This window comes from Ornithorhynchus anatinus, chromosome X1 (assembly GCF_004115215.2).
Source record: "Ornithorhynchus anatinus isolate Pmale09 chromosome X1, mOrnAna1.pri.v4, whole genome shotgun sequence".
Classification (NCBI taxonomy): domain Eukaryota; kingdom Metazoa; phylum Chordata; class Mammalia; order Monotremata; family Ornithorhynchidae; genus Ornithorhynchus; species Ornithorhynchus anatinus.
The window spans coordinates 22250470-22263498 of NC_041749.1; the positions used below are offsets into that span (position 1 = coordinate 22250470).

At 43.2% G+C, this 13029-nt stretch overlaps 1 protein-coding gene across 7 annotated transcripts in view; it reads right to left on the minus strand.

Moving 5' to 3' along the window:
• Positions 1 to 13029, minus strand: part of TENM2 (teneurin transmembrane protein 2) — a 1066718-nt gene that overhangs the window by 216803 nt on the left and 836886 nt on the right. For all 7 annotated transcript variants that reach the window (XM_039910127.1, XM_039910126.1, XM_039910125.1 and 4 more), the window contains one exon: positions 12450 to 12688. In XM_039910127.1, the coding sequence (XP_039766061.1) occupies positions 12450 to 12688 (239 nt within the window). The remainder of the gene's footprint in view (positions 1 to 12449; positions 12689 to 13029) is intronic.

A 13029-nucleotide genomic window follows, 5' to 3' on the forward strand; every position in this document is an offset into this window, starting at 1 on the left:
ACTGGGACCACAGACTGCATCCATGTTCCCTACAAGCTGGTTCTCCACGTATGATCCTGGGCACAAGAAGACCAGACCAGAAGGTGTAATTGGCTCAGGACAAAGCATCGCCCCTCCTTGAGGGTCGGGATCATGTCTACCAACTTTACTGTTCTCTCCTAAGTGCTCAGTGCAAAGTAAGTGCTCAACAAATACCATAAATAGATTGAAAGAGCAACTCAAGTGTGGATCCTGATGGTAGTATGATATACTTTTCTCTTCTTAACCATCAGGATCTGAGCAATGCATCCTCTGAATGCCATAGGTTAGAAAGTGTACACAGTTTCACGGACATAGCTTGCAAATGTGTTAGTTCACAAGTGTGCAAGAGATTCTCTCACAAAGACATACCCATGGATGCAGTCTTATGGTTGCCAGCTTCATCTTTGAACTGAAGAGCAATTCACCAATAACTGATTGAGTACATAGTTCTGGATAACTTTGAATAAACAAGGTATCTAACCTGGGTTCAGGTACCAATCCTAGATTTATAACATTGCTCCTTGGAGAAAATCGGTTCTTACTTATAAAATTCTTACTTAGGACACAGTTTTCTTGAGCCAGTGGGTGGTCAGCCCAGGGGTCGCCTGTATCCTAAAATGTGGATAGGAACAACTTCCTTTCAAACACTGGCTCCCAGTGAAAGAGAGAAAAGCAAATAAGGGCTTATTCGATTTTTGTCTATATTCCTCAAGTACTCTGATTCTCACCCCACCTCCAGCCCCATGTCACTTAATGAGCACTTACAATATGCAAAGCACTGAATTATGTGCTTGGAAGAGTATAAGATGACAGAGTTGAAAGACATGTTCCTTGTCCACAATGACCTTACAGTCCTCATGCTCTCTTTCTTCCTCTATCGATAATTAATTTTAATGTCTGTCTTCCCTATTAGATTGCAAACTTCTTGAGGGCAGGGATTGTTTGTAACAAACTCTATTGTACTATACTCTCCTAGTGCTTAATAAGAGCTCAATAAATATGACTGATTGATTGTGGGGTATAGTGGGTAGTACAAGTTGGTAACTATATTTGCATATCTGAGCAATTTTTCTGAGGTAAAGAAATCCTGACCCATTGATTTCCACAACTATGTTCTTATAGGCCCTTATCTAATTTCACCATAAAGCTCCTCATGGCCAGTTCTCAGGTTAGTTTTATTGTACGCTCTCAAATACCTGGGACTGCACTTGGATTTGCACTCTTCATTCACCCCTCCCTCGGTGCACAGAACCTATGTTCATATCTGTAATTTTTTTTTATATTGATAACTCTCCCCATCTCTAGACTGTAAGCTAGTTGTGGGCAGGGAATGAGTCTACCAACTCTGTTGCACTGTTATCCCCGAATCACTTAGTACGGTGCTCCACACACTGTAAGCACTCAGTCAATATGCTAGATTGATCTACTGAATAATGTTTGAAATAAAAATCTAAACCTTCAGGTTGAGTAAACACTCTCACTTGAGTTAAACCATGTGATTTATTTAGGCCTCATTAGAACTAAAAGGTATTTATTGAGCTCTTTCTGTGGACAGATCACTATACTAAGCTCTTGAAGTAAAAGGTAGATGCACCAGAGTAGCAGAGTATAACAGTATTATGTTATCAGGAATACATTGTTATATAAAAGATTCCTGTGAACATCTAAGTAAAACACTAGTAGTAGTAACATATCGTTTCATTGTTTGGGTGCAGAAACTCATTTTTTGGCATACTGGAAAAAAAAGGTAGCATAAACTGGGAAAAAGGACTGTTATTTGCTCAAAGGTCGAGTCCGAGCCATTAGCAGCTCTGCCCTTTAAATAATAGGATTCCCCTCACATAGAGGTAAATATATTGTCTGGAAAGCGTATGGTAAGTTGAAGTTTACCTTACATCTCATCTGCCACGGTAGTCAAACAGTATTGGAAACTGAATGAGAGCTAATATTATTCTTAGACTACGTACACACAAAAGATGCGAGGTAAGTGTATGATGCTCATCATTTTCTGTCATTTTCTTTTTTATTTTCTTCCGACTTGTTCTGTTTCATGTGATGGGAGTACATAAAACAGCAGTAGCGCTCTGAGGATTCATCAGTATGAGTCTCAACATATCAATTTTCGAGTGTAGCAACTTTAAACACATTGTAGGCTTTTAGTTTCCATAGAAAATAATCTCCTATTGTTTTCAAAGGAAACTGAAAGCCCCCAAATTACCACACTTTTAACATACTGACATGTTGATGGCCTGATGTTCTTCCAAGATCAAAGACAGATTGGCAGAAGACAGAGCAGTTTAGCAGCTTACTTAAAACATGGTATTTTATATTTGGCAGGAATTACTGTAGTGAAAAAGACAAGGTGACTTTCTAATTTTTTTTCCAGTTTGGCAGCAATATGAAGAGCTAAAAACTAATTTAGCATGACATAAATGCTCTGCCCCTCTAAAGAAGTGAAGGTTCTGACAGCACCAAGCATATGGTATACGTTCTTTCTTCCACAGGGGCCATATTAGTAGACTTATGTTAAATTGAGAAGTCTGGACATTTGTATGGGAATTTCCAGGACTGTCCTTACTTAAACAGGCAAATATCCTGTCTGAAAAATGTCTCCTCTCTAATGTGACTGGGTCCTGAAATAACCTTTGACTTCTTTGAAGGGACAGTCTATTCTAGTACAGAACAGGATAGCAATTATGTCATTCCGGTCTATGCTGACACAGAAATTGAGACTCAGAAAGGTGACAGAGCTGAAGGTATCTAAGGGAATGTCCTGTATTAGGCCCTGGATCAATAAGTAAATTGACCTCTGGATGGAGGGGGAATAAAATGTAGATGAAGACAGAGGAAAAGTAACAAATGCAGCTATACCAGGAAAGTCTTCTTGGTAAAAATCTCACAGGAAACGTTCCGACGGTTATGTGAAAAGCCAATTTGCCAGGGTAGTGCCTTTGTCATCAGTGTTCCTTTGATAAAGAAACCCAACAAAATAGAATAGGAGGTGTGACTTGTTACCACTTGGATCAGAATAAAATATAAACTTAATTCTTCCTCAAAAAATGTGCTTCATAGGTCCAAGAACCAAGGTAGAATTTCAGTGAACCCCATCATTTGCAATATGCAGAGTATGGCCTTAACTAAAATTTGAGCAGTAAATATTGTTTTTCCCTGAAACTTCTATTAAACAAGGTAGCAAAGTAATGAAAAAATTTGGAAAGAAGGCAAGTGAGGAAATACTAAGGTGAACAAAGCCAACTGTGTTCAATCTTCAGAAAATGACACTAACTCCTAATGTTTAACTAGGATGTAAGATGAGGTTGGTATTATTTTTGGGGACTTCAGAAGGTTACTTGAAGCATACAAGCCTTTCCCATCCCTCTTCATGACCATAATCATGGGTTGGGAGGATGGAGGGGAGAATGTGGAATTAGAGTCATACAGTACCAGTACAAGTGCCAGAATGCTGTGGGACCTCTAAACTGAGAGAATACTACTTATGCTCTGGCCCCAGTGTAGAAACCACAGCCCTTGAAATGAAAATGAACAATGGCTGCAGGGGAGAAGGGGACATGAAGAAATGGGTGGGTTGGAATTTTGTAGATTGACAAGTTTTGCCTGGAAAATCCCAATTTATTCATAGAATTCTCAAGGTTTTTTTACAGTATTTATTAGGCACTTACTATGTGTTAAGCACTGTTCTAAGCACTAGGAGAGATACAAGTTAATCAGGTTGGACACAGTTCCTGTCCTACATGGGGTTCACCAACTTAAATAGGAAGGAGAACAGCTATTAAATCAACATTTTGCCATTGAGGGAACAGAAGCACAGAGATGTTAAATGACTTGTGGGTGGGGAAAGTGTCTGTTATATTCCAAGTGGTTAGTACAGTGCTCTACACACAATAAGAGCTCAATAAATATGATTGGCTGACAGGGTCAGAGCAGTTAAGTGGTGGAGCCAGGATTAGAACTCAGGTCCTCTGGCTCCCAGGCCCATCCTTGACCCAGTAGGCCACGCTGCTTCTCAAGTTCTATTCTTTTACTGCTTATTTCCCTGGTCTGCACTAAACCCTCTGCTCTAGTACTTTCTGTGGACCTCTAGACCTGAAGTTGCCAAATAGGAGAACCAACTCCTGAGGATCCTTGAGAGAGATTATGGCAGATGAAGAAGACAGAAACTGGGAACTTCAGGAGAGCCTACAAAGAGCAGCCACAACTTCAACTCACTGATTCACCACTGTGGCTCCAGTAGGAGTCACATTTACCTAGTGGAACATCACGTCCTGTATTTAGGTCCAAAGAAAACACAAAAAAATTCTATCCCCCATAAACTTCCTTGTCTCACCCAGTTACTTCTCCAGTCCTGTGATGATTCGACATCCCTGGACTGTCGCCAAGTTTATACTCCATATGCCTCTCTGGTTGATGAAATATAATGCCTTTGTGAGGGCTTAGTGAAAGGGGGAGTATGCTTCAAATCAAATCTTAAGATCATAGGGGTATTGTTTCTTAAAAAGGTTGAAAAATCCCTGCCTTGGGATATTCCCTCCATTATAGGTATAGTCTTCCAAGATCAAGGATTCATTTAAGTCTGACTCCCCTGCTAGACTGTAAATTCCTTTAGGATTGGGATTATATCTACCAACTCTGTTGTATTGTACTCTTCCAAGTACTTACTATAGAACTCTGAACATGGTAAGCACTCAATTTGGTTGACTGACAGAAAAATATGCTATGAAAGAGAAACATTGCCACGTGTGCATACGCCCCCTAAGAAAATCTAGGCTTGCTGAGGTGGAAGGAGATGGGATAGATGACAACATAGAGAGCCAAATGACAACAGGGTCTGTTTTTCTGGGTCCAAGGTCTGGCAAAATTATAATGTCAAACATCTTATGGCAATGAAGGAACTCAGGCATTCTATTTGCCTTTTCTTCAGGCAATGGATTTTGACACTGCTCAAGAAACAGACTTACATTCTTGAGGAAAGATCAAGAGGAGAAAGTCTTTGAACTATATAAAAGATATTTAAATTTTTCTGGATGCATATCCTGCACTGAGGGAGCCACTCTCCCCAGGGCTAAGCAGCTCCTTGGATGCAAGGAAGGTACGCTAGGAAGAAGGATTCACTTAGACAAGCTGCTGTAAGGGCTCAGTACCAACAGCAACAGTAAGCCACAGGGCCCTGAAGGAGTAAATCCTGCTTCTCAAAGTGCCTAGTATATCTGGGGAGAATCTGGATTAGCAAGGCACTGACCTGACAGTATACACAAGGTCTTTCAGTCCTAAGGGCTTCAACTGAGCTACTCTTATATAAAGTCAAAGCAGAGGCCTTCCATTTTTTGTACGGTATGTTCAAATGCTAGTACTACTCTGTTATTACACCCACACACCCTCTGGTCTCTCTGAAAGAACATGCCATGTGGCACAACTCCCCAGCATTACTCACCTCTGAAAACAGGCTTCTTGACTGGTTTGAACATGTAAGGAAAAATGCATTGACTTATTTACCACCATAACTGGCAGGCCTGAACACCAAGTTTCTCTGGGAAAAAGTGGGGCTCCGACTTCAATTTTAGGTTTTCTCTTATCTGAAAATCTCAAATGTTTCTGGGACTGATGCTTCATCTTTGATGCCAGGTAGTGATCAAGAGATGGTTTTAAGTCCTTAAATTTCTCCCCACACCACCCATCCACCTCCAGTTCTTCCACAAATGAGTTGGATTTTGTTTTTGCAACTTTCCTGCTTCTTTCCTTGATGATTAGACTGTGAGCACATCTTTGGGCAGGAATTGTCTCTGTTGCCGAATTGTACATTCCAAGTGCTTAGTACAGTGTTCTGTACATAGTATGTGCTCAATAAATACTATTGAATGAATGATTGTCACTTCAAGTACTTAGTGCAGTTCTCCTCCCATAGTAAGCACTCAGTAAATACCACTGATTGATTTCTGTGCTTTTGTTCCCAGGCAGAAGCAATAACAGCGTTCTGCACGCAGTTGTTCTCCACATTTGCTAAACCCTGTGTATGCCCCGACAGCACTCTATAATTAATATACCGCTTTTCATCTTCAAAGTGTTTTACACACGTTAATTAATCCACACTATACCAGTGAGTTTCTGCACGTAAATAACCATTACTGCCCCCATTTCACTTGAGAAATCAGAAACCCAGAAGGCAAGAAACTTTCTCAAGATAAAGAGAGTGTAAGCACTGGATTTGAGACTAGTGTTTGGAACCACCTGGTCCACAAAATTTGTTCTCAATTCTCATCCCCAGCAAATGCCTATGCCGCTATATGATAATCACCATTTACTGCTTTCTAAATTAGCCAGTAAAATCATTCATTTTGAGTCATAAGCTCTTCTTCAATACTCCAGGACTGAGACATAATCTTACCTAAAGCACACCAAATATGAAATGATGGATTATAAACTAATAAACCATTCTAAGATGCTCAGTTTCAGCTTCCAAAAGCCTGTAGACTAAGGATAAATATGTTTCATAATCCACCACTTACAAGTTACATATACAATTAATACACAAACACACTCACTGCTTAGTTCCTTATTTAAGTGATCTCTTTCACACTGCATTTTTGACTATCAGGCTCAATTATTCAAAAAGTATCTATCAATTTCTCTCCGCAAGCAGGGTCAGAGGGTCCCGGTGGACTTGACTTGGCAGAGACAGAGATGGTTATTACCTTCTTTGTGTATAAAGGGAGCCAGAATTGCCGTGTGCTTTGGGCTGATCTGGGCTTGTATGCCACTAGTCAGAGAACTGCTCAGGTTGCCTTGCTCTGCAGTTTTCTACTGAGTCATGGGGCCCACCAATCTTTCGCTCTAAGGCTTATGCCAAAGGCTTCAATTCTCTCTGGCCTTGGCTGCCTCAGAAAACAGACATGTTATCTTCAAGATTTCATCAACACCACCTGGACCAGCTCTAGAAACAACTTTCCTTTCAGACTGGTGTCTATACATAGCCTAATTCATTATCATGCCAAGTCTGGACTGCAGGCTTCCTGTGGGCAGGGAAGCTCTACCGAGTCTATTGTACTATACTCTCCCAAGTGCTTAGTACAGTGCTCTGCACACAATAAGTGCTCAATAAATCCCATTGACTGAACCAGCAAAGCAGCTTTTGGGCCCCTCATCCAGCCTCTGTCCAGTTATGGGGAAGGAGCCAGCGGCAGGAGGGAGACTTCCCTTCCTTTCTGGGGTGATGTCTCTGGGATAAATGATAATTGTGTTATTTGTTAGGTGCTTACTATGGGCCAACATTCTGCTAAGCATGAGGGTAGGTCCAATACAGTCGGATGGGATACAGTCCTTGTCCAAGGGAGAGGGAGAAAAGATATTTAATCCCCTCTTTATAGATGAAGAAACTGTGGCACAGTGAAGTTGAGAGGCTTCCAGAGGAGCCCAGTCCCTGAGAATGGGGCAATAGGGGGAAGGGAGTTGGGTGAGACACAGTGAGAGGTTGGAACTGTGCTGACCAGGAATAGCTGGTAGAATGCGGGGAAGCGACAGCCTCAATTTTGCCTACTCCTATAGACTGTAAGCTTCCTGTGGGCAGGGCTCACGATTACCAGTTGTATTGAACTTTCCCAAGAGCTCAGTTCAGAACTCTGCACACAGTAAGCACTCGATAAATACTACTGGTTGATTGATTGATGTGCTCCTCTAGTGATTGTGACCAGGAGATTTTCAAGCAGCAAAGGTGTCCCAGACTCCCAAGGTTGCTAGAGAGGTCACAGGTCTGATGGAAAGCTCTGCTGTGTCTCTCTGATGGAGATCTATCCAGTCCCCTCCTCCCTCTGTGTGCATCCTCCAGGCAGCTAGTGGGAAGTAATCAATAGCAAAACAGGGAATAATGTCAGAGGGACAGAGGGAAGGAAGGACACAGGCTCTTTCCACAGCAATCGCAATCCAACTGCATTATAATGCCCATGGGTATCCGGGGACCCTTTAGCTCAGCCAAACTCCGTTTCCCCACTGCTCACCCCACTTCAGTCTCACACCTGGTCCTTGATAGAAACCTCCCCTGAACAGACACAGAGTAGCTCCAAGACTTCAGAAGCAAGTAGAGAAGCAGCAGGGCCTAGCAAAAAGAACGCGGGTCTGGGAGTCAGAGGACTTGGGTTCTATTCCCGGCTCTTCCACTTGTCTGCTGTGTGACCCTGGGCAAGGGACTTCATTTCTCTGTGCCTCAGTTCCCTCATCTGCAAAGTGGGAATTCAATCCCTGTTCTCCCTCCTACTTAGCCTGTAAGCCCCATGAGAGACCTGATTATCTTGTAGCTTCCCCAGCACTTAGTACAGTGCTTAGCACATAGTAAGCACTTAACAAATACTACTTTTATAATTATTAAGAACAGAGAACCCCATGGACTCCTGACTATCCTGGTTGATACTCTTGCCATCAGCACACTCATTAGATATAGGCAGGAGCTTTTGTCGTTTGTGCCCGAGTCCTTATGGAGGAATGGCAAAGCATATGCTGGGCGGTCACACATCAGTGGCTTGTTTCAGCAAGGAGGATGTGTGCCAGGTAAACCGCCTGACGTTAAGTCGTGTGGGCCAACAGCTGGGGACCTGCCTCCTGCTGCCCTCCGAGTGTTCTTGCTAGCAAGGCCAAGGACTTTTCTGTAGGCTCCTTTATGAGGTGTCAATTTGGAAAACTTTGGATATCTGTGCCTGACGCAGAGGGAGAGATGATATGGAAGACACATGCTGTCCCAGACTTCAAGTGCTCAGCTCTGTGTGGCTGCCAAACCCACTGAGATTGGCATTGCCTAAGGGTTGGAAACTCAAGCTGACCACCTGGACACCTGATTTCGTGTCTCCTCTCGGAAGGATCAGCAGGGGACAGTGGCACTGTGGGAGCTTTCATGCATAAATGAACACCAGTGAGAGAAGCAAAAGCATTGATTAATTATTGCATGGGCCTAGCATCTCTGAAAGATGTTACCATGGAGGCTCTCCTTTATAGCTGCACAGAAGGAGGCCAAGAAAAGGCCACAGAGAGAAACCATGCTTAAATCTTCTAAGTCTGGGACAGGACAGTCCAGGACTGGACAATAATTTATCCCTTCATACCTTCTTTGGATTTGGGGAAGCAGCGTGGCTCAGTGGAAAGAGCCTGGGCTTCAGAGTGAGAGGTCATGGGTTTGACTCCCAGCTCTGCCACTTGTCAGCTGTGTGACTGTGGGCAAGTCACTTAACTTTTCTGTGCCTCAGTTTCCTCATCTGTAAAATGGGGATTAACTGTGAGCCTCATATTATTATTATTATATTTTCCCATCTAAGCCCTCCTTTCTGTATTGTCTATGCACTTGGCACAGTATCTCTTAAGCACCAATTTTTACCCCACCCCCAGAGCACTTACGTACATACCTGTCTGTAATTCATTTTCATGTCTGTCTCTCTCTCTACTCTACAAGCTCCTTGTGGGCAGGGGTCATGTCTACCTATTCTACCAGACTGTAGTCTACTGTACTATATATTTTCGTTACCCTATTTATTTTGTTAATGAATTGTACATCGCCTTGATTCTATTTAGTTGCCATTGTTTTTACGAGATGTTCTTCCCCTTGACTCTGTTTATTGCCATTGTTCTTGTCTGTCCGTCTCCCCCCATTAGACTGTAAGCCCGTCAAACGGCAGGGACTGTCTCTATCTGTTGCCGACTTGTTCATCCCAAGCGCTTAGTACAGTGCTCTGCACATAGTAAGCGCTCAATAAATACTATTGAATGAATGAATGAGTAATAATAATGATGGCATTTGTTAAACGCTTACTCTGTGCAAAGCACTGTTCTAAGCGCTGGGGAGGATATAAGGTGATCAGGTCGTCCCATATGGGGCTCACAACCTTCATCCCCATTTAACAGATGGGGTAACTGAGGCCCAGAGAAGTTAAGTGACTTGCCCAAAGTCACACAGCTGACAAGGCTGAGCCGGGATTTGAACCCATGACCTTTGACTCCCAAGCCCGGGCTCTTTCCACTGAGCCATGCTGCTTCTCTAGAAGCAGTCTAGAGCAGACTCTATTGTAGTCTGTTAAGTGCTTAGTACAGTTCACTGCACACAATAAATAGCACTGATTTAGCTTGCAGCAACCACAATTTTGCTACCTCTTTAGCGTGAAGTGATATAACCAGGTGATAAAGACTTTGTGACTTTTCACCAGATCCAGCAAGGCCCCAGGACTGGGTTTACACAGATGGCACCTTTGGTTCAGGCTACTTAAGTCAAATACATCGCTGCTGAAAGACCCAACAGAATCGTGAGTGGCCTTTGCTCATAGACTAGGCCTGCCAGCCAAGACTGTAACTAACATGGGGCCAGGGATAGAGAATGGGTCTGGTGGAGTGGGGTTGCAACAGGGAGGAGGATGAGCTAGGAGGCGTGTAAGGAGAAAAACGACTTGTCGGGGTGCAGTTCTGCCCCACCTTACCCTACATCGAGTCCTCTAGAGTCATGGGTTCCAGAATCAACTTTGCCCAGCACTAAGGGGGAAAAGCAGCCCACCCTCCCACCCAGGGTAAAGAGCCCAGGCCACTTGTCCTGATTCACCACGACCTAGTAACAGCCCCGGTTCTGGTTCAGCTTGAAGGATGCCCAGATAATCCATTCATTCTTGGCCTGGTGAAATGACTGATGATCTCTTCTGCAGGTTGTCTGTTTGCTTTTTGTGGTATTTGTTGAATACTTACTACATGTCAAGCATAGTTCTAAGCTCTGAGGAGACACAAGTTTGTCAGGTTGGACTCAGTTCCTGTGACCCATGGGGTCCACAGTCTAAGATGGCGGGAGGAAGATTTAATCCCCATTTTACAGATGAGGTACCTGAGGCTCAGAGAAGTTAAATGACTCACCCAAGGTCACACAGAGAACAATTATCAAAGCCAGGATTAGAACCCAAGCCTCTGACTCCTAGGTCCATGTTCTTTCTACTACTACTACCAATAATGTTGGTATTTGTTCAGCACTTACTATGTGCCGAGCACTGTACTAAGCACTGGGGTAGATACAGGGTAATCAGGTTGCACCGCGTGAGGCTCACAGTCTTAATCCCCATTTTACAGGTGAGGTAACTGGGGCACCAAGAAGGTAAGTGCTTGACCAAAGTCACACATCTGACAGGTGGCAGAGCCGGTATTAGAACCCATGACCTCTGACTCCTAAACCCGTGCTCTTTCTACTGAGCCATGCTAGTTCTCTAAAAAATTTTAATAATGCTGGTATTTGTTTGGCGCTTACTATGTGCCAAGCATTGTTCTAAACTCTGGGGTAGTTACAAGGTAATTAGATTGTCCCACATGGGGTTTATAGTCTCAATCCCCATTTTACAGATGAGGTAACTGAGGCACAGAGAAGTTAAGTGACTTGCCCAAAGTCACACAGCTGACAAGTGGCAGATCCGGAATTAGGAACCACAACCTCTGACTCCCAAGCCCGGACTCTTTCCGCTAAGCCATGTTGCTTCTTCTTTCTCTAAAGTTAGGGGAATGTGGGGCTTTTTCTATGGTATTTGTTAAGCGCTTACTATGTATGAGATACTGTACTAACTGCTGGGGTAAATACAAGATAGTCAGTTTGGACACAGGCCAGGTCTCACAAGGGACTCACAGTCTTAATTCCCATTTTACAGATGAGGTAACTGAGGCACAGAGAAGTGAAATGACTTGCCCAAGATCACTCAGACAATTGGTAGAGCCTGGATTAGAACCGGGGGGCTATAATTGAGGGGTTGTACAACTCCAGTAAGCCATGGAGACTTGTCAAATAGGAAACAGTGCTAGGACACTGGAGAGAATGTGACTGTGACTTGGCTGGTATGGGGAGAGAAAAAAAAGCCTGGTTCTGGTGATTTTCCTTCTTACAGAAACATATGTGTTATTAATAACTTTACACCATTGCCTGCAGTGGTGAACAGCCTGTGTTGATATGTCCTACTATCCAAACTTTCACTAGTATCTGCTCTTCTTTTTCTGAATTTAGTATTGTTGACTTTTAAGTCAGTATCCCATTTATAAAACAGAGCTTCGCCTTCAAGTCAGAAAAGGGCATGAGAAAGGCTCTATGCTTCACTCTTTGAGTGTGGGGTTGGGTCCACAAAAATTGAAGTCAAGAACTTTGATTTCTTTAAAAAACAAAAACAAACAAAACTAACAACAGATTTGAAAAAAAGCAAAAAACTCACTGGATTTCATTAGCTACCATTAGCAAACAAATCACTTTCCTCCATCAACCATCATTTCTCCTGCTATGAGCCGGTCAATGAATCATGCCAACGAAAGGGAAGCGGTAAATTCACTCTCGCTACGCCTTCTACTCCGCTGTTTCTCCCTTACTGAGTTTAACTTAGCAGGAAACACACACTCAGCCAACAGGGGCTAACCACAGTGCAAATTGTACTTACCTATGAAGTAAGCCAGGAGAATAGCCAGGAGCACAGCAGCAGCAATGGCGGACAGAGCAGCACATTTCCAGCTACAGTACTTGGATGGTTTTTTCAGTTTGAAAGCATTTCTGGAGAAAGTATTCCTGGGCAGCAGCCTCGGTGGTGGGGTGTAAACTGTTCCTGAGGTCAGAGGGTAACCAGGAGAGGAGCTGCTGAACAAAGGAGTTGTTCCAGAAGATGTCTTAAACAGGAAATGCCTACAAGGAAGAAGAGAAACAGTACTGAGCGCAGGTGATGCTGGGAGAGGGGAGCTTGGCTTCTTGCATTTTCAAGTGCCACTGAATAGCGCTCATTTAAACACAAGAAAAATACACAAACTGGGCAGGGGGGACCCAAAACTAGAGTCAGGTACTTTGGAGAAGCAGTGTGGTCTAGTGGGAAGAGCACAGTCCTAGAAGTCAGAGGACCTGGGTTCTATTTCTGGCTCTGTCATATGCCTGATGTGTTTCCTTGGGCAAGTCACTTCACTTCTCTGTGCCTCAAGTTACCTCATCCACAAAATGGATGTATATATCTATTCTCCCTCCTACTTGGACTG